The sequence below is a fragment of the Geotrypetes seraphini genome, chromosome 3, assembly GCF_902459505.1.
Source record: "Geotrypetes seraphini chromosome 3, aGeoSer1.1, whole genome shotgun sequence".
NCBI classification, from domain to species: Eukaryota; Metazoa; Chordata; class Amphibia; order Gymnophiona; family Dermophiidae; genus Geotrypetes; species Geotrypetes seraphini.
Window position 1 is genome coordinate 159,994,121 of NC_047086.1, and position 22,931 is coordinate 160,017,051.

The 22,931-nt window shown below is 44.9% G+C and overlaps 1 protein-coding gene across 3 annotated transcripts in view; it reads right to left on the reverse strand.

Annotated features, from left to right (window-relative positions):
- The window catches only part of LOC117356895 (vacuolar protein 8-like), a 118,432-nt gene that overhangs the window by 61,151 nt on the left and 34,350 nt on the right, over positions 1–22,931 (reverse strand). For all 3 annotated transcript variants that reach the window (XM_033936784.1, XM_033936783.1, XM_033936785.1), the window contains exons 4-7: positions 19,549–19,668; positions 19,202–19,321; positions 6,446–6,568; positions 4,392–4,474 (exon numbers count right to left, since the gene is read on the reverse strand). In XM_033936784.1, the coding sequence (XP_033792675.1) occupies positions 4,392–4,474; positions 6,446–6,568; positions 19,202–19,321; positions 19,549–19,668 (446 nt within the window). The remainder of the gene's footprint in view (positions 1–4,391; positions 4,475–6,445; positions 6,569–19,201; positions 19,322–19,548; positions 19,669–22,931) is intronic.

A 22,931-nucleotide genomic window follows, 5' to 3' on the forward strand; every position in this document is an offset into this window, starting at 1 on the left:
ATCTGCCTATTTGTTAGTGTGTTTGTACCCTACCCCAGGGTTTCTCAACCTGCAGTACGCGTACCCTAGGGGGTACGCGGATCGCCTGTTGGGTGTATGCAGGCTGATCCCTGTCTGCTCAGGGAAGGGAAGGGCAAGACGCATGCATCAATCAGGGAAGGGAAGGGCAAGACGCATGCATCAATCGCTGCTTGGCTGGCCTGGACCTTCTCTCCAACGTTAGAATTGACGTTGGGAGAAGGATTGTGGGCCAACGGCGTGCAATCGCTGCACGCGCATGGCCCTTTCCTTCCTGGAGTTATGGCGAGTGGTGGCAGACTGGAGGGAAGGAGGAATCAGCAGGGGGTAGTCAGGCTTCAGCACGGCAAGGAGGGAGGCAGGCAGGCTTCGGTGCGGCAGCGAGGGAAGGGAAGGAGGGAGGCAGGCTTCAGAATGGCAGGGAAGGAGGCAGGCAGGACAAATGCTGGAAGGCAATGAGGGGGAGGGGGCAGAAACTCAGAACATAGGAAGGTGGGAGGGAGGGCGGAAGGGGACACTAACTTGGGATATAGGAAGGAGGGAGGGAGGGAATAGAAAGGGACAATTGTTGGGTTTGAGTGTGTGAATGAGAGGGAAAGAGATGGTGCACATGGGGAAAAAGGAAGAGGAAAATTGTGCATAGAGAGGAGTGAGGTAGAGATGCATAGGGAATAGAAGGATGAGAGGGAAAAATGTTGGATATGGTAGTGGAGAGAGAACAGAGGGATAGATTGAAGGGGATGCAAGGGGGAGGAATGTTGGGCATAGTGATGGAAGGAGAGATGTGGTATAGTGTTGGAGAGGAGTGATAGAAGGAGAAATGGGCAGGGAGGGCTGGTGGGCCATGGTGAAAAATGATCTGGGGATGAGAGAGAAAGAAAAGGTGGGCTCATGGAGGGATGGAATGAGGTCTGGAGAAGAGGAAGCATGCAGGAGGCAGAAAGAAAGAAATATCGGATGTACAGTCAGAAGGAAGTGTAACCAGAGACTCATGAAATCACCAGACAACAAAGGTAGGAAAAATGATTTTATTTTCAATTTAGTGATCAAAATGTGTGAGTTTTGAGAAATTATATCTGCTGTCTATATTTTACTCTATATTTGTCTATTTTTCTATAGTTGTTACTGAGGTGACATTGCATATTTTAATGTCATCTGCCTTGACATCTTTGAATAACCCCCGAATATAAATAATAATTAACATTTTCTCTGCGTACAGTGTGCTTTGTGTTTTTTTAATTTTGTGGTTACCATTATGTATTAATAAGATTATATTGTGTGGATGGAAGAAATTGCATTACAATTAGTATTATTATTATGGGGGTAGAGTCAGGGGTGGAGTTTGGGTGGGTCTGGGGCGGAGTTTGGCTGGGGGTATTCGGTTGGTATTTGTTAGGCTTAGGGGGTACTTGGCTTGAAAAGGTTGAGAAACACTGCCCTACCCTATACTTCCAGGTTGAGGGAACACCTACTGTGCTTTAGGGCTCCCTCTCTGGCCACTGGGTATAAGGCTTCTGTTTGCAATAGGATATTTCTTTTCATGGTTCAATGTCTTCCCCTCCCCCCTTATGTGCCTATGAAAGCTAAAGGGAGAAAGGTCTTCATGCCTGTAAGGATAGTGGGATTTCCTAGGTGTGTTTGGCTTTACAGCCCTTCTCTGGGATCTCAGGACTCGTTTCAGGGAAACAGGGTTGTCTGGCATGGTTGGTGGGTGACAATATGACACCTTAACTTATGCATGCAAATCAGAATCTTAATCTGCATGGATGACTCAATTAATTGGCTTCATCGGTGCTGATAACTGGCAATTAACATCTCAGAATTGATGCTAATTGGCACTAATTGAAAGTTGTTGTTTTTTTAAAATAAATCTTTATTGATTTTACAAGCATATAAAAAGTGCAAACAGTATACATTCACAAAATTCAATAAACAGCACTTACATACTTGCAAATTGCTGAAACAATTTACCTATCCCTTCCCCCCCCCTTCCCACCCTCCCTTCCTGGATGTGTGTGCAAATAAGACTTAATCTAATGAATTACGAATCATTAATTTGCTTAACAAAAGACTCTAATGGACTCAAAGGGCTAGATTCACTAAGCAAACCGATCGTGTACCGATCGGTTTGCGACCACTTTACTATCAAAATTAAATCCGGCCTGATTCACTTACCTCTCCTGCGATCCGCTTCGAATCCTTGCATGCAAATGAGGTGAAAAGCATGCAAATTGGACAGCGATCCAATTCTCTACACAAAATTTTGGATCCGACTGGGCTGGCCGCTCAACCCAAGAAGCGACTGCTGGAGACCAGTCGAAAACGTCTTTTTGACTCTCCAGCTCCATAGAAGCCCTGCTCTGCCATGTGTCTCCTGCCTGCTCGCCCCGATCTTCCAGCCCTGCTTTCTGCCCTGAGCTCTTATTCTCTGTCGCCTTCCCTGTAGTGCGAGCCCGCGGGTTTAAAGCGGTGCTGCATCCCGCAGTGCAGCCCCGCTTTAAACCTGTGGGCTCGCACTGCACGGAAGGCAGCAGAGAGCAGGAGAGTATGGGCGGCAAGATTGCCTGGAAGGGGGGACAGGAGAGCCACCACACCCGACTGGTCCACCCATGGCCGGCCAGACCCACCCCCCCTCCCTCCCCCCGTACTTTTAAAAACATTGGGAGCATGAGGAGTGCCCGGTCCCTCCTGCTCCATAGGCTGACTAACCCCCCTGGCCGGGCCGGGCCTGACCTGACATGGCCCAGCCCCAACACCAAAGTTGGGAACAGGAGGGGTGCTCGGTCCCTCCTGCTCCTAGGCCTCCCAACCCTCCGCACCACCCCTGTTCAGCCCACCCACTCCGGTACCTTTACAATTGTTGGGAGCAGGAGGGGTGCCCGGTCTCTCCTGCTCCTTCGAGGCAGGTTCCCATCTTCTTGGGCAGGATGGGTGCCCGGACCCTCCTGCTTCTTCGAGGTAGTTCCCATCTTCTGGAGCAGGAGGGGTGCCCGGACCCTCCTCCTGCTCCTACGCCATGAAAATCTTCGGGAGAAGGAGGAAAGTCCTCCTCCTCCTGCTCGCCGGCCAGCCGCCACCCCAATAGCGGCCTTAGGCCCCGCCCCGGCGCATCATTTGATGCACTGGGAGAGGCCTAAGGCACTGATTGGCTGAGGCGCCTCAGCCAATCAGGGACTTCCTTAGGGAAGTATCCATGTTGCTATTTAGAGAATCATACCTCTGGCAAAGGTAGGCGCCGGAAGTGTAGGCCAGGGTTTTCAAGGCCTACATTTCCAGCACCTACCTTTGACGTGAATCGTGTCTAATGTCACTTAAGTACTGTTTTAAACGGTGTTTCCCTCTTAACTTAGGTGCTGGTAGGACGCCTAAGTTAAGGCACCGTTTATAGAATTCCCCCGTAAGTGCTCTTTCATTATTTCTTTGCAAGTCTCATGTGTTAATGGAAATATTAGTACAGGAACTATAAAAAAGTAAAAAAAACAACCACCTAAATATTGTCACACTGAATCTGGGCTTAGCATGTGGGAAAGTTCCGTGTTAAAACACACTAATCCCAGATTCTAGTGCCCTTTATTAAGAGGATTCCTTCATTTTTTTAACGTTTCTAATTCTTCTGACAGATGTCTGAGAAAGCTGGTCCAGACAATGCTGGCAACGTTGTGCGCTGCACTGTAGAGGATTTGACTCCCAGCTCAGGTCTTCTGAAGGCAGGAAGGGCTGGGAATATTGTAGAGGTGGAGTTCACAGCCCTCAAGTAGAAGGCGATATCAACCATCGCCAGAGTCATACCTTGCGGCCAGACTTGGTATTCACACTAATGTGAAGCCCCTCGCCAAAGTTTGTTTTGCAATAACTGTGCTGCAATGGGAAGGGCGTAGTCATATAGGGGGGGGGGGGAAACACCCTGAGTGATTGTGAATAAAGGCTCACAGTTCTGGTCTGCTGGGCTAAAAATAGAAAGTAAGGATTAAGAAGCAGCTGATTAGCCAGCTGTTCCAGATGGTGACCAGCTCTGTATTGTACATAGCAGGTGCTGGTGTGTATATATTTGCACCCTGCAGTGATATGAAATGTGCTGTGTCTCACAGCCAGAGAGATGTAACAAGCCTGAGACAGTGTTTACTCTCCTGCTGTGTGCCTTTCACCTTTAGCTACCTCAAAGCCACACAGAAAGCAGTCAGCTAGAAATCCCCATATGTTTCTACTTTTTTTTCTCTTACTGACAATGCTGCAGAGATCACTCCCAATGTTTGCCTTCAACATATTAATTTCTAATATTTTCTCCCTATGCATGCAGGCAAGAGAATTATAGATTGTGTCCATGGAATTTTAGCTGAGAGCAATAAACAGATATTTGTTTTATTAGTTACTACCTGCACTTCGGAATCAGGAGACTGTAGCAGCAGGGTGAGAACTGGCAGGGCACCTTCTCTGCATAGAACATGCTGGATCCTCTCTGCAAGAAAAGATGAGGAGGTTAAACAGACTATGACAAGAACATAACATTTAAGCAACTTCATCGCTTTCTGGTGCATGCCAACTACCAAAAACTATTAAACAGAAACTGTTAGACCTTATATGATAAGGGGGGCTCTTCTTCCCCCTGCAATGGGGTAAAAAAAGGCTTTAAGGGATTAATTTTATAACAGGGAACCTATATGGTAAGTCCAAAAAAGGTCTACTTTATAAAGGCAACATAGGCACTCAGAGCTATCTCTAAAAGTACATAAAATCTCTCTCACAAATTTACACCTGCTCCAAAGAAGGTGTAATTGTTTGCATATATATTTTAATAAAATATATCTGTTTATCCCAACTCTGCCCCCCCCCCATGTTACAAGTATCCTGCCCACAGCCCATTCAGGCAAACTATGCATGTGCCTTGGACCAAAAGTTTAGGGGGACCATGTCAGATGTGCTCAGGTTTCAGGAGGCTAGAATCAGTGGCATAGTAAGGGAGGGGGGAAGCGGACCGCCTCGGGCGCCATCTTGGTGGGGGTGATGGCACCTCTCCACCACTCTCCCCCCCATGCTTGCACCCTCCCTTCCCCCATACTTCTTTAAATCCTCACCAGCGCAAGCAACTTCTCCAACCTGCTGCTTCTGCCGGCCTAGCTCCCCTCTGAAATCACTTCCTGGTTGTGGGATCAGGAAATGACATCAGAGGGAAAGCCAACGCTGGGGCAAGTAGCAGGCCGGAGAAGCTGATCATGCTGGTGAAGACTTAAAGAGATCTGGGTGGGGGGGGAAGAGGGAGAAGGAGAAGGGAGAGAGCGAGTGTGACTTGGGTTGGGGGGCGCAAAGAGGGGGTGTGTGGAGAGGAGGCGACTGCTCCATTAACCACTAGGCTGCTCTAATTCCCTTTGAAAATCTGGGCTAGAATGGAGAGATTCATTGGTATCTGTGCCATATACTAAGTGGATGGAAGTTTTCAGCCCAAGGAATATACCTTGTAAACTATTAAATTACTTGGACAAATTCCTTGAACACTGGCCTAATACTGTGTCCACTCTGCTTATATCCTTTCAGAAGCATTTAAAAAAAAACCCCTAAATATTTTATTTTGATTTTTCTATTTGTAAAATTTTGTGAATTTATATCTTGTATGCATTGCCCTTAAAAATCTCACTCTTTTGAGCAGTCCACCCTTGAAATCCTTGGTTTGTATCAGAGGCAATGGAGAGTGAAAATGACTTGCCCAGATTCACTGATTCTCACTCACTGTTGCAGACCTGCCCAGTTACCCAGCTCCAGGCGACAGACTTTTTGGTCAGTCCTGTTTTTGAACATATATCCTAATTCAGTGTTATAGTTGTAGTCCTTGATACCATCAACACTTCAGGTCTCATAATATATCAGTATAGGGCTGCAAAAATCCAGGACTGAATCTCCCTTTTAAACCGGGTAACTTGGCTGCTCTCCAGCTCAACCCAATACGCTTGTCCATTCAAAGCATGTGCTTGCACAGTCCCCATGCTCACTCACTCTTTGGGCTCCTTTTACTAGGGTGCGTTAGGGCATTAACGCGTGCTGAATTGCCGCACGTGATAGACCTTAATGCTAGCATTGAGCTGGCGTCAGTTCAAGCCACGTAGCGCGCAGTAATATCCTGCGTGCACTAAAAACGCTAGAAAACCTTAGTAAAAGGAGCCCTTTATTTCTGCTATCATCCCCACAGCTGTGCATTTTTCTCTGCTATTTCTGAAGAGATGGCGCTCCAGTGCCCCAGGTACAAAAACTTAGATTGTGAGCCCGCTAAGGACAGAGATAGTACCTGCACATAATGTGTACGGAGCTGCGTATGCTTAGTAGCGCTATAAAAATAATTAATAGTGGTAGTAGTAAATAAAGGTGGGGTGGAGGGGGACCCTCAAATATATTTTTGTTTAGGACTCAATATAGTGCTGATCCAGCCACAGAAAGGTACCTGATCGTGTGAGATTTAAGAGAGCTCCAACAGCATTTTGTTGAACTCTGGGATCATAGGATTTCGCAAGAGCCATTAAAGGTATGACTCCTCCTGCAGAGCCTATAGCCTCTCGATTGGACTCTGTATAAAGAGAATGAAATACAAGGTTAATTATAGCGCACTGGAGTTTTCTGCGTGCTCTAATGTGTGCCTGAAAAGAACTTTGGCTGCTTGAGAATCTGTTTTAGCTGAGATATCGGACTCTGCATGCAGTGCAACACCAGAGAACTAGAAAGGAATGCATTTCATCTGGTATGGTGCAAAATAATGCCAGCAGATATAGATTCTCAAAGCTGACATAATTCAATTGCTAAACAGAAAATAAAACCACTTTTGAAATTAATTGTGCACTCAGTTTTTATCATTTGAATATTATGTAATTTTTGCTGATAATGGTCAGTTTTTTATTTTTGTATATTGCTTTGTACTAAAAGGTACTGCAATTCATAAATAAATTTTTGTTATGTTAAAAATGGATCCAATTGTTATCTTTCTAGTTCCTTAGCCTTTCCCTGAACGTTTTAGCTTAGGTTTCACCCTCTAGATGACATAAAATGCACTGGCCACTTGTTGTGTTAGGGTATGGTAAACTATTTGGGTAATTCCTGGTCTCTGCTAAGCATGCGGAGGAGGGCTTGAATGACTTTGACCAACTGAACTACAGAGTATAGGGAAATGTTCTGGCCATCAGAGAAGCACCTCATCAGCTGGTGAAACCTGGGTATCCCCACCAGCTCAGGTATTTATCATTTGAGTTGGGGGTCACTGGGTAGGTGGGAGCTCTGGACCATCCAAAATTGTATGTCTGGCTATGCCACTGGTCAAGACATGTTATTTTACCACATCCTCTGAGCTGTGAAGAAAAATTACAGGTTTTTTACACCTACCCCTCATCCTGCAGCTCTCCTCCACAGCATCCTGGCATCTGCCCTCTGATCTCTAAAGCCCATGCCTTCCCAGAGTATGTTACAGGAGTCCATAGCACCAGCAGTGATTAATTTTTGATGCCAGTGCCAGTGCCCCAGGCTTCTCTCTGCTGCATCCTACCAGACAGGAAACAGGAAGTGATGTCAACGAGAGCAGGGCATGGCAACAAAAATGAATTGCTGCTAGCACTGGGGACACCTGTAAGGTACTCTGAAGAGGGACAGAGTTCAGAGGTCAGAGGACAGATGCCAGGAGACTACGGAGTTGAGAGGAGGAGATCAGAGTGGTGCCATCGCTGGGTGGATCTAGGTCCACACAGGCCTATCTGTAGCTATGCCACTAATAAGGACTTAACACGGGAACACTTAACATCTTCTAAATAAGAGGTGGTAAGTGCTCCTGTGTTATTTTTTTGCAAGTCCTACATACTAATGGAAAAATTAGCATGGGAATCCATAATATACTGCTGTGGTAAATCTGGGCTTAGTGCATGGAAAAGTCCTTCATTAGTACGAGCTGAGCCCAGATTTTGCAGCAGCTTAGTAAAAGAACCCCTTAGTTTTCAGAAACTGAGGTTAACGGCAGTGGGATAGCTATGTGTGGGCCTTAATGGGCCCCCACCCCTCCAAGACAGGTCCGCAGTGTCTGCCTTTCTTCCCTCTCTCCCACATCTGGATCCAACATTTGTCCCATTTGCCAGCCTTCAGCCTAGCAACTCCCCCTCTCTCTAAACCTCCCCCTTTCCAATGTACCTCATCACCCTTGTAGGCAAGGACATTGATGTGCATCCGCTGCCTGCATCAGCTCTGTAGATTTTCCTCTGTGTGCCCCACCCTCACTGATGTCACTTCCTGTTTTCTTTCTGTGGAACATGACAGAGGGAAGCCTAAGGGACCAGCATAAGTAGCAGGTGCACGTTACTGCTGCTTCTGAGGAGCTGAGGTACACCGGAAGAGGTAGTTGCGAAGGGTAGGAGAGGATTGCAGCTAATACCAGAACCAGGGGCAGAAGGAGAGGAAGGAAGATACAAGATAAAATATGTGTAATTGCAGCAGCGACAGTAGTTTGGGAAGGCCCATCCAACATAACTATGGGCCCACCCAAAATAATAGGTCTGGCTATGCTACTGGTTAACAGTAAAATAACACATCTTAATGGTAGCCCACATTGATAACTTTCCCCTTATTAACCTCACACAAACAACCAGAAACAAAAACATCTTCGCCAATCCTAAAATCACTGGCTGCAAATACAAATCCTTCCTTGACAGAACCTTCATGTTCCAAGCTAACAAACAACAATCCTGGCTGGGAAACTACATAAATAAAACCAGACAGACCTACAACGCATTCCGAAAATCAATCAAAACCACTCTGTTTGACAAATTCATCACCTAAACAGACCGACTTTCGCTCACCACGCTTTTCACCCTATAAATCAGAAGCAATCTCTCATTAGGCAACCCCTCTCACTTCCCTCCCCTTAGAACCCCTCTTACTTTTCCTCCCCTTACTACCCTTTTCTTCTGTAACATTCCCCCTCATGCATTTGTAATTCGCTGAATGTCCAGCCTTCTTTCGATGTGAACCGCCTAGAAGTCATCTGACTATGGCAGTATAGAAAAATAAAGTTATTATTATTATTATTATTAAGATTGGTATGGTTTTTACTATTTTATATGTTGACTAGTCTTTAAGCCCGTTACATTAACGGATGCTAGAATAGATGTGTCTGTCCGTCTTTCTTTCTCTCTCTCTCTCCTTGGCCGCTTTCTGTCTTTCTTTCTGTTTCTCTCTCTCCTTGGCCGATGTCTATCTGTCTGTCTTTTTTTCTTTGTCTCTCTCTCTTTGGCTGCTGTCTGTCTTTTTGTCTGTCTCTCTGGCATTCTTTCTGTCTGTGTCTCTCCCTGGCCCCCTGTCTGTCTGTCTTTTTTTCTTTGTCTCTCTCTCCTTGGCCACTGTCTGTCTGTCTGTCTTTTTTTCTTTGTCTCTCTCTCTTTGGCCGCTGGCTATCTGTTTCTCTGGCCCCCTGTATGTCTGTCTTTCTTTCTGTCTTTCTCTCTGTATCTCTCCCTGGCACCATGCCTGCTTATCTCTCTCTGTTGCGCCATGCCTGCCTGTCTCTCCGTGGCCCCCTTCTGTCTCTCCACCCGGGCAAACCAAGATTGCTGCCTGCCCCCCAGCACAACCCTCCCCCCAAAGCAGCCCCCTTTCCCTCTCCCCCTCCACTTCCCTGTATGTCTTTCTTTCTGTCTGTCTCTCTCCCTGGCCCCCTGCCTGCCTATTGTAGTTTATTGTAGTTTTGATTTAAACGCAATATCAAGTTGCGCCATGCCTGCCTGTCTCTCCGTGGCCCCCTTCTGTCTCCCCCCTGAGCAAACCAAGATTGCTGCCTGCCCCCCAGCACACCCCTCCCCCCAAAGCAGCCCCCTTCCCCTTTCCCTCTCCCCCTCCATTTCCCTGTCTGCCTTTCTTTCTGTCTGTCTCTCTCCTTGGCCCCCTGCCTGCCTAATTTCTCTCTGTTGCGCCATGCCTGCCTGTCTCTCCATGGCCCCCTTCTTTCTCCCCCCCTTGAGCAAACCAAGATTGCTGCCTGCCCCCCGCATACCCCTCCCCCAAAACAGCCCCCTTTCCCTCTCCCCCTCCACTTCCCTGTCTGTCTTTCTTTCTGTCTGTCTCTCTCCCTGGCCCCCTGCCTGCCTATCACTCTCTGTTGCACCATGCCTGCCTGTCTCTCTGTGGCCCTCTTCTGTCTCCCCCCCCCCAGGCAAACCAAGATTGCTGCCTGCCTCCCAGCACACCCCTCCCCTCCAAAGAAGCTCCCTTTCTCTCTCCCCCTCCACTTCCCAGAGCAGCAGTATTAGCTGGATGCTTCGCAGCACCCGCACCCTGTCTGCTTCATCCAGGAGAAGGACACCTTCCTGTCGCTGCTCTCGGCGCTGCTCAAACCGCCGCATGCACTGCACATGCCGCAAGCCGACACACGCCACATGTGATGAAAATCGAACACTGCCACAGAAGAACACAGCACGGCGGCAGGGATGACGGCCTCCTAAGTGTGCATGTGTGCTTAGGGTTTTATTATAGAGGATAATACTTATAATTCTTTTATTTCTTTTGATGAATTTGTATACTGTAGCAAGCCAATTAAAACACTCTCTGTCTGCTCTTTCACACTATTCTGAAGCCAAAAGTAGGGAGGAGAGAACCAAAATGAAAAGAGAGATGGTTGAGTTCAGAGGGGCTGCTGAGCGCTATTGCTTAGAAACTATGTATGAGTCTCAAGTCTGTCAAAAAATAATGAGGCATATCAAACATTGGTGCCTGAAGAAAGCTCTAGAGAGAATATAACTTCTCTTCAATCAAAAGATTTCAGTTTTGCTAGAACTTGGACACGCAAGCAAAAGTTTTAAGGGCAAGTCCCCATGCAACACTGGTAGAGTGACATGAATCCTCCAGCTCTAAGAGGGTTCTAAACATCACAGGCAGAATTGCTTCACGAAAATACTAAGCTGATAAAACAGAATTTAAAATGGTTAAACTACATCTCCAAGACTGTCTAACTTGTACTGTTGATAAACAACTGAACACGTGCTAGACAGTAACAGACTGTAATCAACTTTAACCTCAATTCTTGGAAATGTTTTTTTTTCCTTATTTCTCTTTTAAAGAACTTGTGCAGCAGGGATCATGTGCAGAACCTTCTCATTCTGATGATCACGTGATGACCTCTGATAGGTGAGCACTTTTTCATTTGCATCTCACAGCTCCCACAAATTTCAGACCTTGGCATATGATGCAAATTGTGGAGTCATCGGGCTGACTTATTGTGTGGTGCAGTGGTTAGAGCTACAGTCTTGGCATCCTGAGGTTGTGGGTTTGAATACCGCACTATTTGGAAGAGCAGCCCACTGGGACGATAGGCCGGATGACTCATCTGCTCAGGATTTAAACAAATTTTCTGTATCGTGCATCCCCTCATGGCCTGATGGCGGAAACACCACACGGACGCCAGACAGTTTACCTGCTCGAGATTTAACAAATCTGGAAAGCTCAGCAGGAAAACTCTCCAACTTTAAAAAAAAAAATCTTCCACCCTCCTTTGGATACACCATTCTTTTCTACCTGCTGCCAGTGAGTCTGAGGAACCTTCAGGCGTGGTAGAGCACTCTACCACTCACCGACGCTACGAACCGCTGAGCCAGTTGGAAGGTTTAGCTGGACAGTTTGAATTTCTGCCTACCTTTCTCTGGTAGCAGTCAAGAGGACTTCATCGGGCGTGGGAGCACACTCCGCCCCTCCCCGATGCTACAACCCGCTGAGCCAGTTGGAAGGCCCAGTGGGACAGTTTGATATTCCACATTGACTTCATCAAACATGGGAGCACACTCCCCTCTCCCCGGCGCTACAACCCGCTGAGCCAGTTGGAAGGCTTAGCGGGACAGTTAGAACTTCTACCTGCCTTTCTCCGATAGCAATCAGGAGGACTTCACCGGGCATGGGAGCACATTCCCCCCCCCCATGCCACAACCCGCTGAGCCAGTTGGAAGGCCCAGCGGGACAGTTTGAACTTCTACCTGCCTTCTCCGGTAACAATTGGAAGGACTTCATTGGGCATGGGAGCACACTCCACCCCTCCCCGACGCTATAACCCACAGAGCCAGTTGGAAGGCTCAGCGAGACAGTTTGAATTTCTACCTACCTTTCCCCGGTAGCAGTCGGGAGGACTTCATCGGGTGTGGGAGCACACTCCACCCATCCCCAATGCTACAACCCACTGAGCCAGTTGGAAGGCTCAGTGGGACAGTTTGAACTTCTACCTGTTTTTCTCCAATAGCAGTTGGGAGGATTTCATCGGGTGTGGAAGCACACTCCGCCCCTCCCTGACACTACAACCCGCTGAGCCAGTTGGAAGGCTCAGCTGAACAGTTTGAATTTCCACCTTCCTTTCTCTGGTAGCAGTCGGGAGGACTTCATTGAGCGTGGGAGCACACTCCGCCCCTCCCCGACGCTACAACCCACCAAACCATTTAAAAGATACAACCCACCAAACCACTTATAAGACACAACCATAACGGCACACAGCCGTTCGACACACATCAAAGGCGCATTAATGAGCGCCTTTAATGAAGCGACCGAGAAGCGACCGAACTACCAACCAACAACCTACAGCTTGGTTTCATTCAATCACACTACCAGACACATTTACTCTCAAAATGTTAACTACACCACAAAAACACACACCTACCACCCCAACACACAAATAACAAGAAGACTGACTAACCCCTACAAGACCAAAACGCATCCTCACCAAAGATCGCTCATGTACTCGAAAACAACCAACTCTTGGTACAATCCCTAATCCTAGGTCTAATAGACTACTGCAACATATTATATCTCCCATGCACAGCAACCATAATAAAACAACTACAAACAATACAAAACACAGCCCTAAGACTGGTCTACTCACTGAAGAAATTCGACCACATCACAGAGGTATACCACGACTCACATTGACTCCCAATACAAGCGAGAATACACTTTAAATTTTACTGCCTACTATTTAAAGCAATAAATGGAGACAGCCCAGCCTATTGGAACAATCGACTAGTTCAATCCACCTCAACCAGACATAGGAGAACCCACACACCATTTACACACCCTCCAACCAAAAACGTCAAAAGAAAAAAACTGTATGACAACCTCCTAGCCACTCGAGCTGCAAAACTCGACCAACAACTCTACAACCTATTGACCACAGACTACAAAACCTTCAAAAAATAAATAAAAACCCTTCTATTCATAAAACACATAAAACCAAACTAACACAATCAGAAATGTCCCAAGCATCACCTGCAGCTACTACATATGAACTTCCAATATCATGACAACGCAGATGTAATCCTTAACAACTCAAAGAAATGTACAAATTACTCCCTAAATACTTCTAATCTCCGGACAATCCATTTGTAATCCGCCTTGAACCGCAAAGTAATGGCGGAATAGAAATCCCTAATGTAATGTATTCCTTGTAACCCTGAGCAAGTCACTTAATCCACATTGCCCCAGGTGCATTAGTTAGAGCGGGAGCCCGCCGGGACAGTTAGGGAAAAATGTTTGAGTACCTGAATCATTTGTAATCCGCATAGAATTGTGGGATATGCGGAATATAAATTATATTTAAAAAAAAAGGAATATGAAAACCGTTTATTCTTCCAGGGCCCACCACTGGGTGCTTATGCTTTTTAGCTTACAGTAGAATATAGTCATCTAAATTTATGACAAAGGTCACATAGCTAAAACAGAAGGTTTTCTATCTATGAAAAGAAATTGAAGAAATAATTTTTATCTATCATCCAAAAGGGAACTAGATGGTGAAAATGTCTAGAAGTAAAAGCATGATTTTCTGGATATCGGCTTAGGCTTTCTGTACTGATGGAGACTCAGCTAACGTGGAACCCTTCATCATGTAGCTATAGTTTGGGTTCCCCGTTTCCACATGCATCACTATGCACTTGCTCGCATAAAATGTGATTTGCCATTTTGATGCCTAGTCTCCTAAGATCCTCTTGCAGTTTTTCACAATCCTCTTGTATTTTAACAACTTTGAACAAATTTAATTATCTAACTAGTTATGCCCTTCTCAATATCATTACTAAATATGATAAAAAGCAGCAGTCTCAGCACAGACCCCTGGAGAACTCCACTATTTACTCTTCTCCCGGTGGCATAGTAAGGGAGGGTGGGAGGAAGCGGTCCGCCCCGGGTGCCATGTTGATGGGGGCGCTGGCACCCCTCCTCTTCTCCTCTCTGCCCCTGCCTCTTCCCACTCCTCCCTTGGCCACGCGTGCACTCCTTCCCTTCCCCCATGCCTCTAGTTGTTCACCTTTGCGAGCAATAATTTTAATGTGCTCCTCACGACCATGTTGTTTCTCCCACTGATGTCACTTCTGGGTGCCCCGCATAGGAAGTGACCTCAGCGGGTGAGACAACGGGGGTTGCGAGGAGCACGTTGAAGTTCTTGTTTGTCGAGGTGGTAAACAACCAGAGGTATGGGGAAGGGAAGGGAAGGGCACGTGTGCGGCAGGGGGGATCTAGGAGGGAGCGGGGAGGGGTGCATAGATGAGGGTGTGGAGGGGTGCTCCCACCCCAGGCGCCTCTCATCCTCACTACGCCACTGCCTTCTCCATTGAGAATATTGACTATTTAACCCTACTCTATGTTTTATGGATACTAGTGAACTTATCCATCCAGTTCCACAGTCCTACTTGTGTTAATAGTCCATAGAAAATCCTGCTCTCTCTCCACTGAAGTTAGGTAATGTTTTGACTTCAGGTTCTCAGGTATGTCACTGTCACACATGGCTGCTCCTGCAACCTCAGTATATTCAGAAATAAACAGGATACAGAAGCCAGACTTGGGTTTTTTGCCAGGTCCTAGTGACCTGGATTGGCCACTGTGAGAACGGGCTACTGGGTTTGATGGACCATTAGTCTGACCCAGTCAAGGCTTTTCTTATGTTCTTATGTTCAGCTGCCAGGAAAAGTAACTTGGGCTTTTGTCAAAGGCATAAATGCTATAACGTTACATTTCAAGATTAAAGACGGTGCTCTTGCAGTTAATTTAACACATATATTTATCATCCATCCTTTCATTCTTTGGTATGTACAGGGCAAAGTACAAGACAATAAAGAAAGATTAGGTTCTTACCGCGATAATCTTCTTACTTGTAGATGTGTTTAGTAGTCCTGAACGCTAGGGTTATGTATCTGAACCCAGAAATTGCTTGCAGAATGCTGTCAATCATCTTTGAACTCCACCTCCTTCCCAGGCACCTGTTCCTGCCTCCTCAGTTTGTACAAACGCAATCAAGGAACAATATAATGACAACATAACTGGATGGAGGGAAATGGGGAAAAATCTCCAATACTACAATTCTGTTCTGCTCTGTAACAAACATATAAATGAACATTATAACATTGAAATAACTAATCAAAGCAAAGCAGATACCAAAACTATGTGCAACCAGCACTAATATTATACAGAGTTCATAGCTACTCGCATGTCCTGCTATCAAGAAGACTTAGACCAAACTTTACTTTCTTGTGTATTGGGGTTTTTTCTCAGCTTAACTGAGAGACAGAGAAGTCTCCAGATCCAGACTGATCTAAGGCAGAAGGCATGCGAAGCCTGCTTCACGACTACTAGACACACCTACAAGAAAGAAGATTATTGAGGTAAGAACCTAATCTTTCTTTCTAGTGCAATGTGTCCTGAACACTAGGAACGTACCAAAGCAATCCCCTGATTCTAGGGCACGCCCACTGAGCCTGCCTTCAAAATGGAGGACCCAAAAGTGGTGTCTTTCCCAATTGCTGCATCTACTCTATAGAACCTGGTAAAGTTATGAAGGGTAGACCATGTAGTTGCTCTACAGATTTCCTCAGGCGAAATTGTCAATGAAGTAGCAATTCCTCTGGTGAAGTGCGCTTTCAATGTGATCAGCGTCTGCTTTCCATAGCCATTGGAGGAGGAAAGGGAGGAAGATGGATGCTAAACTAATGGGGATGAAGGGAGAAATGGAAGGGGGATGCATAAAGTTTCTAGAACGGGAATAGAAAGAGAGAAGATGCCATATAGAAGGGGCAGAGAAAGGGTAGACAGTGGATGAAAGGAAGAGAGTGACAAAAAGATGAGGAAAGCAGAAACCAGAGCAGACAAGGTAGAAAAAATTATATTATATTATATTTTATTTATTTATTTATTTATTTTTTTGCTTTAGGTGAGATGCATTGCTGTTTCTGTGATGTTGCATTGTATGCAGAGTCTAGCTTCTTGGTGCTTCAGATTAACCTTTGTCTACATATTTTTATTCTATCTCTCCATTTACAAACCTGTAGAGCATTTTTTAGCGTTGGCATCTGAGCTGTTACCACCGTGGCTAAAAACCACACTATAGTTTTGTAAAAGGGGGAGGAGTTAGTTTGTGATTACATACTAGGCGAAGGTGTTTTCTGTGTTCTGTGTATTCGAAAAGACATGGTTTTCTGTTAGGATTGATCTGTACTAGTCTGGCTTGTTTAGTTTTACAATGGGTTTATTGATGTACTGCTCACTGCAGTATGTAAGATGCTGCCTTTTCCTACATATTCATGTGTGACATGTGGATTGTTACTAAAAATCATGTTTTTCATACAGATGGGGGGGTATCAAAAAATGATGGGCCCTGGGTGTCACCGATGCTAGGTATGCCACTTGTCTGCCTTGAACTTATTGATGGAGGCTAATGATCGTGGCGATAGAGGTAATAAATTCTACAACTTTGGATCATTAACTGCAATGATAGTGTCCCTAACGTGCTCGTGATCTATTTCCCTGTAGTATAGAATGGTAAGGAGTTGTTTATTGGTGATCTTAAGTTCCTAGTGGGTACATATGGAGTCAACTGATATGTTAGGTAAAGTGGTTCTTCTGCAATTAGGACCTTGAAGGTGCATTTAGTATTCCAGTGCTTTGCTTTCACAAAACTGTATCAGGACACACAAAATGATAGAAACATGTAAAAGGGCAAGCCTGATGTCTTGGTGGAAGACCTGCATTTGATCTGGGTCAGGCTTTCTGCTTTCCAGGAGGCTGACACAAACCCCATAGATTAACAACAGCACAGAAAAACAGCTAACCAGTGCTCAAAGCAAATGACATTCAGGTTTTAAGTACAGAACCGAACACAAACGAAGGAACTTGCCTGATGCATGCACACAAAAGTTTTGCAGTAAGCATGGCTCTTACACTTAGACACACATCAGCACTATTCTACAGTACCTTTAAATATGAGCTTTTCAGAAATAGCTTCCACTTAAATATTTGCAAGGCTAATATTTGTTTCCGTCCACTTCCAAAAGAAGACAAAACCTGCAGTTTAATGTGGGAATCTGAGAGGAAATCCTCTCTCCAAACCCCTCAATGCTGCCTCTGAGCTGGTGGTAAGTTTTCGGCATTATTTGCTTCTAGATATTGTAGAGCAGCTGCAGCTGCTATTGAGACTGCATTCACAGACCCAGGAGAGGGAGGAAGTTAGCTATCACCCAGCAGTGATACCGATTGGCCAGGGTTCAGATTCATCATTGAAGGGTTCCAAAAGGAAAGCTCTTTGAATTTCCTACCATGCTTCCACAGTGGCAGGGATTCCTAAGCTCATCAAGGAAAGGATGCAGAGCTCTGAGCTCATGGGGAGGGGGGGGAACAACTCTAATCACTTGTTCTAGTGCAATAGGTGTATCATTCTGGACAGTAGGTTATTCTCCCCATAAGTGGCGTAGCGATAGTGAGAGGTGCTTGGGGTGGTGGAGCACTTCCCCACTCCTTCCTCACCCCCATGACACGCGCACACGCCCCTTCCTTTTCCCCATACCTCTTTAACTTTCCCGGCACGAGCAGCATGGGTTGGTGGCTCCATCCACAGTAATTATTGCGGGACATGCCTCTCAGAATAACTTTGTGGATGATTCTCACAACATATGCCAATTTGTTTAGCTGAAGAGGCCATTGCAATGGATGTCCAGTACAGGGGTGGTAGTCGGTCTCCCAGAGAAAGTGGTCCGTCAACAGACCAGAGTTTTGAGCTATTCATCTGGTGTTACAGAAGCTGGAGAGGAGTCCGGAATGCTACAGAAGTGCTACAGCAGTGGCGTATGTCAATCGCCAATGAAGCACCAAGAGTGTTCAACAGAGTGGACATGGCAGCATGGGAAGACACCGTCTTTGAGTCCTCAGTGTTACGAGCAGGCGCAGAGGTCCTGCCCTAGATTTCTGGGACTGCTTTTGTACATCCCTCCTGTCCAGAATTACGCATCTATTGCACTAGAAAAAGAGATTAAGTTCTTACCTTGCTAACATCTTTTCTAGTAGATAGGTGTGTCATTCTGAAACTTCACACTGTTAGTTATTTCTCCGCCTGATTACTGTCTCAATCAGAAGTTTGAATCAAAACTGAGATTTTGATGTCAGTCAGACCTTAAGGGTATGAAGAATAATCTATTGCTATAATTCATTGGTGAAATGTTTGAGTTCCATAAATGTTTTTGATTGGTATGGTTATTTTGGTGTTTCGATTGTTCAATTAAAATGTTTTAACATATTTATTATACTTTCAGAGAAGAAAAGATTTGTAGTTCGGGGAGTCTGCCCATACCCCTCCTTATCTGGTCCTATATAGGGCTATCGTCTGCTTTGGTACAAACTGAAGGGGGCAGCAGAGCCCTCTGGAGAAGGAGGTGGAGTTGAAAACCTGGAGTGGATTCCTTCTGCACAGCTCGCGGGCATGAGGAGAATACCCTACTGTCCAGAACACACCTATCTACTACAAAAGATATTAACAAGGTAAGAACCTAATCTCTTTTTGTTGTGATAAAGAACTTCAGTGTCTGAAACCGATACAAAACTTTAGGAGGTCCCAGTTAATGCTGGTGGGAATTTAAAATGACTTTAAGGGCACTTCCTTATTAACTAGGAACCTTTGGAAAACATAATACCAAAAGAAAATAAATTGTTCAAGTGCATAAGCATATGTGGGGCCTTGTAATGAATGGCCACTTGTACTATAATGTTACCAGGGATCTTAATTCTATTTCATCAACAATCATAGCTGCCATTGTCAAACTCACTTTGTGACCAACAATCCATGCACCCATGTTCTGAATCCTATTCTGTCAGAATACAACAGCCTTAGTGGAGTCTCTCTCCCCAATACACATTCTGATTATTCATATTGTACTGGATATACACTTACCAGAGATTGCCAGAGTCATGATGCATGCGCAGGAGTTGCACTGGATGATGGAGTCTCCTGACTCCAGCAGCTCTAGTATTGGCTCAAGTAAACCCATTTGGACAACTGCTTCTTTGTTTACTGCCAATAAACATTTAAAAAAACACCTCAGTCTCAGTAAACGTACATAACAAGATATGAATTAAGCCTCTTAAGAATATCACATCCCATAAGGATAAGTGATTCCTGAACATATAAAAAATATAGAGACTGTAGATATGTGAAGGCCCAAAAGTTGTATCATCATACATTGCCTGCTTGGTTAAGGAACAGCCAAGTCAAGTGAGAAAATAAAAGTGCATACTCACCATTTCCTTCAAGCAAAAAATTGACCAATGATAAGGAAGACGTCTGCTGAACCTCCAGATCACTGGTTTGCAGCAAAGCATGGTAAGGCTCCAAGTATTCTTCAGGCAGCTGCGTATTCACTGCATGACAAATTGAAACAGCAGATGAAATCTTTTGATTCACCTAGTGTACCCTCAGGGCCAAGGAACTTAAGATTGAATTAAGAAGCAGAAGGAGACCACACTGAAATGACAGAGGCTGATGATACCTTACAGACCAACCAGTTTATCAAAGCATGAATGTTCAAGGACAAGCGTCTATTTCATTATATACATGAGAGGGAAGGACTTGGCAAGATTACCGTACATAAGGATTCATTCTCTACTTTGGTAATGGTCCTTATGTTAACCTTGTCTCTTGTGGAGTTGGGTGATAGGATGTTAACATATTTTAGGGTTTCTCAAGTTCAGCCAAAAGAGGGTGAAATGACCATCTGTAGCTATCAGCTCAGATTCGTACCTTAGCCAAAAAACTGAGAAATAATTTCAAATTCAGAATAAAGATCACTTTCTTGCTATGTACGAGTGTATCACTTCCTAACGTCACAATAGTTCACATTGCTACATATCCTACTCCATTATAAAGCCGCGCTACTGTTTTTAGCATGGGCCGCTGCAGTAACAGCTCCGACGCTCATAAAATTCCTATGAGCATCCGAACTGTTACTGCTGCGGCCGGTGCTAGAAACACTAACGAGGATTTGTAAATTTAATTTAAAAAAAAAAAAAAAAATCCAGTTGTACATTTCCTGAGCCCCATCTCCTTCTTCTTTACAAAGTAAAAGGGGTGATTAGGTGGGGGCAATCAAGATCTTAGTGATGCTATAAAATAAAATTTACAAAATGCACAGTACTCCAAAAGTGTACTAACTGTCACCAATTTTCATTTTTCAAATTAGTTTTAATGATCTTATTTTTAACTTTCCAAGTAAAAATAATTGAAAATTCACAGAAACTGGCCACATTGGCAAAATGCTATGCCTGTCCAGCCTCTTTCAATCCCTCTAGGATTATTTAGACCAGGTATGTCAAATTTAAGACTAATGACGGGCTGCACTGGCAGCTGTACATTAATTAACCGCAAGGTAATGGCGGAATAGAAATCACTAATGTAATATAATGTAATTAATAGGCCACACTAAAATATTGTCCTCCTCATTCTCCCCTGTGGTGAATGAGGGCAGGCCCTGGAGCTAGGATAAACAAGGGGCAGCTAAAGGAAAATAATATTTTCTTGAAAGTGTCAGGTAGGGAAGAAAAGTGAACACAAAATTAGTCCTTTCATAAAAGAGTGTCCTCCTGTGGCCTGCTCCTGAAGGGACACAGCATACAACATACACACCATGCAACATACACTGTTGGGCTCTGGACCATTCCCTAGAGATACCAGCACAATTGTTCAGTTCCAAGTCAAACTTGTCTTACTTTGCTAGCAGTTGCAGATACAGGCAAATGCAGTGGGAAGTTACTGCTTCCCTCTGGGTCTCCTTAACCTAGCTGTGCCCTGGACTTGTGTACTTCCTGGACCAGGTCCCCCCCCCCCACCCTCCTTTCCGCCCCTCCTGCTCTTTCACACCACTGTGTAAGCTGTGGGTAAGAAGGCAGGGGTGGCTATATTGGTCCATAGGAAATGTTTGGTTATATTCAATCAGATTTCTGCAGATCCCTTAGGCAGATAGGTTCATGTGAATATGAGTTGGGGAATGATATGCTGGCGCTATTCAACATATATGCCCCTAATTCAAATCAAGCTGACTTTTTAAAAAACTCTTCAATAGTTGGTACTACCACTGGCTGCTTCTAATGTAGTAGTGGCGGGGGACTTTAATGCTGTAATGGACCCAGTGCTGGACAAAAAACCCAATTAAATTCTAAAGTCATTAGGGTTAGACAACTTGGTACAATCCTGTGGATTAAAGGATATATGCCAGATCCTTCATTTTGATGCTCGGGAATTTTCTTTCTGCTCCCACATTCACAAATCATTTTCACAAATAGATTATGGGCTCCTTTTATCAAGGCGCCCTACGGGGGGTTAGCGCGTTGGACATTTCATAACGTGCTAACCCCCACGGCAGCCTAAAATCCTAACACCTCATCAAGACTCACAACAGTTAATGTGACGTTGGACATGATACACTTTCAGATTGACAAACTAAAAAGCGACAAATCCCCTGGACGGAATGGAATTCACCCAAGGGTATTAAAGGAACTTAAGGTGGAAATTAGTGAATTATTACAATCCGTAGCTAATATGTCTATTAGAACTGGGCAAATACCAGAAGACTGGAGGATAGCAAATGTCATCCCAATTTTCAAAAAAGGATCAAGAGGCGATCCAGGAAACTACCAACCTGTGAGCCTCACATCGGTTCCAGGGAAGATAATTGAAACACTAATAAAAGATAACATTGTACAACACTTGGAGGATCACAATTTAATAAGGGCTAGTCAGCACGGCTTCAGAAAAGGGAAGTCATGTTTGACAAATTTACTACAATTCTTTGAGAAAGTGAACAAACAAATGGACAGGGGAGATCCAGTGGATATAATTTACTTGGACTTCCAGAAAGCGTTTGACAAGGTTCCACATGCAAGGCTTATGAAGAAACTACTAAGCCATGGAATAGGAGGAGAAGTACACAGATGGATCGGCAATTGGCTAGAAAACAGAAGGCAGAGGGTTAGCATAAATGGGAAATTCTCGGACTGGGAGAAAGTGACTAGCGGCGTACCTCAGGGCTCGGTTCTTGGGCCTATCTTGTTCAATATTTTTATAAACGACCTAGAGAAGAGGAAACAACATGTAATATAATAAAGTTTGCAGATGATACAAAACTATGTAGAGGCGGTTGGTTCTCAAAGGGACTGCGAGGATCTACAGAAAGATCTGAACCAGCTGGAAACGTGGGCGACAAAGTGGCAGATGAACTTTAACATAAGCAAATGCAAGGTGATGCATCTAGGAAGGAAAAACAAGGAACATGAGTACAAGATGTTGGGGGTGACATTAGCAAAATGCGAACAAGAAAGATTTAGGGGTACTGATTGACAATATCCTAAAGCCATCGGTACAATGTGCGGCGGCGGCAAAGAAAGCAAACAGGATGTTAGGCATAATTAAGAAGGGGATCACGAGTAGATCGGAAGATGTCATAATGCCACTTTATAGAACAATGGTCAGACCGCACTTGGAATATTGTGTCCAACACTGGTATCCATACCTCAAGAGGGATATAATTCTGTTGGAGAAAGTGCAGAGGTGAGCCACGAAACTCGTCAAAGGAATGGAGCATTTGAGCTACAAAGAACGACTTGGGAAACTGGGACTGTTTACCCTCGAG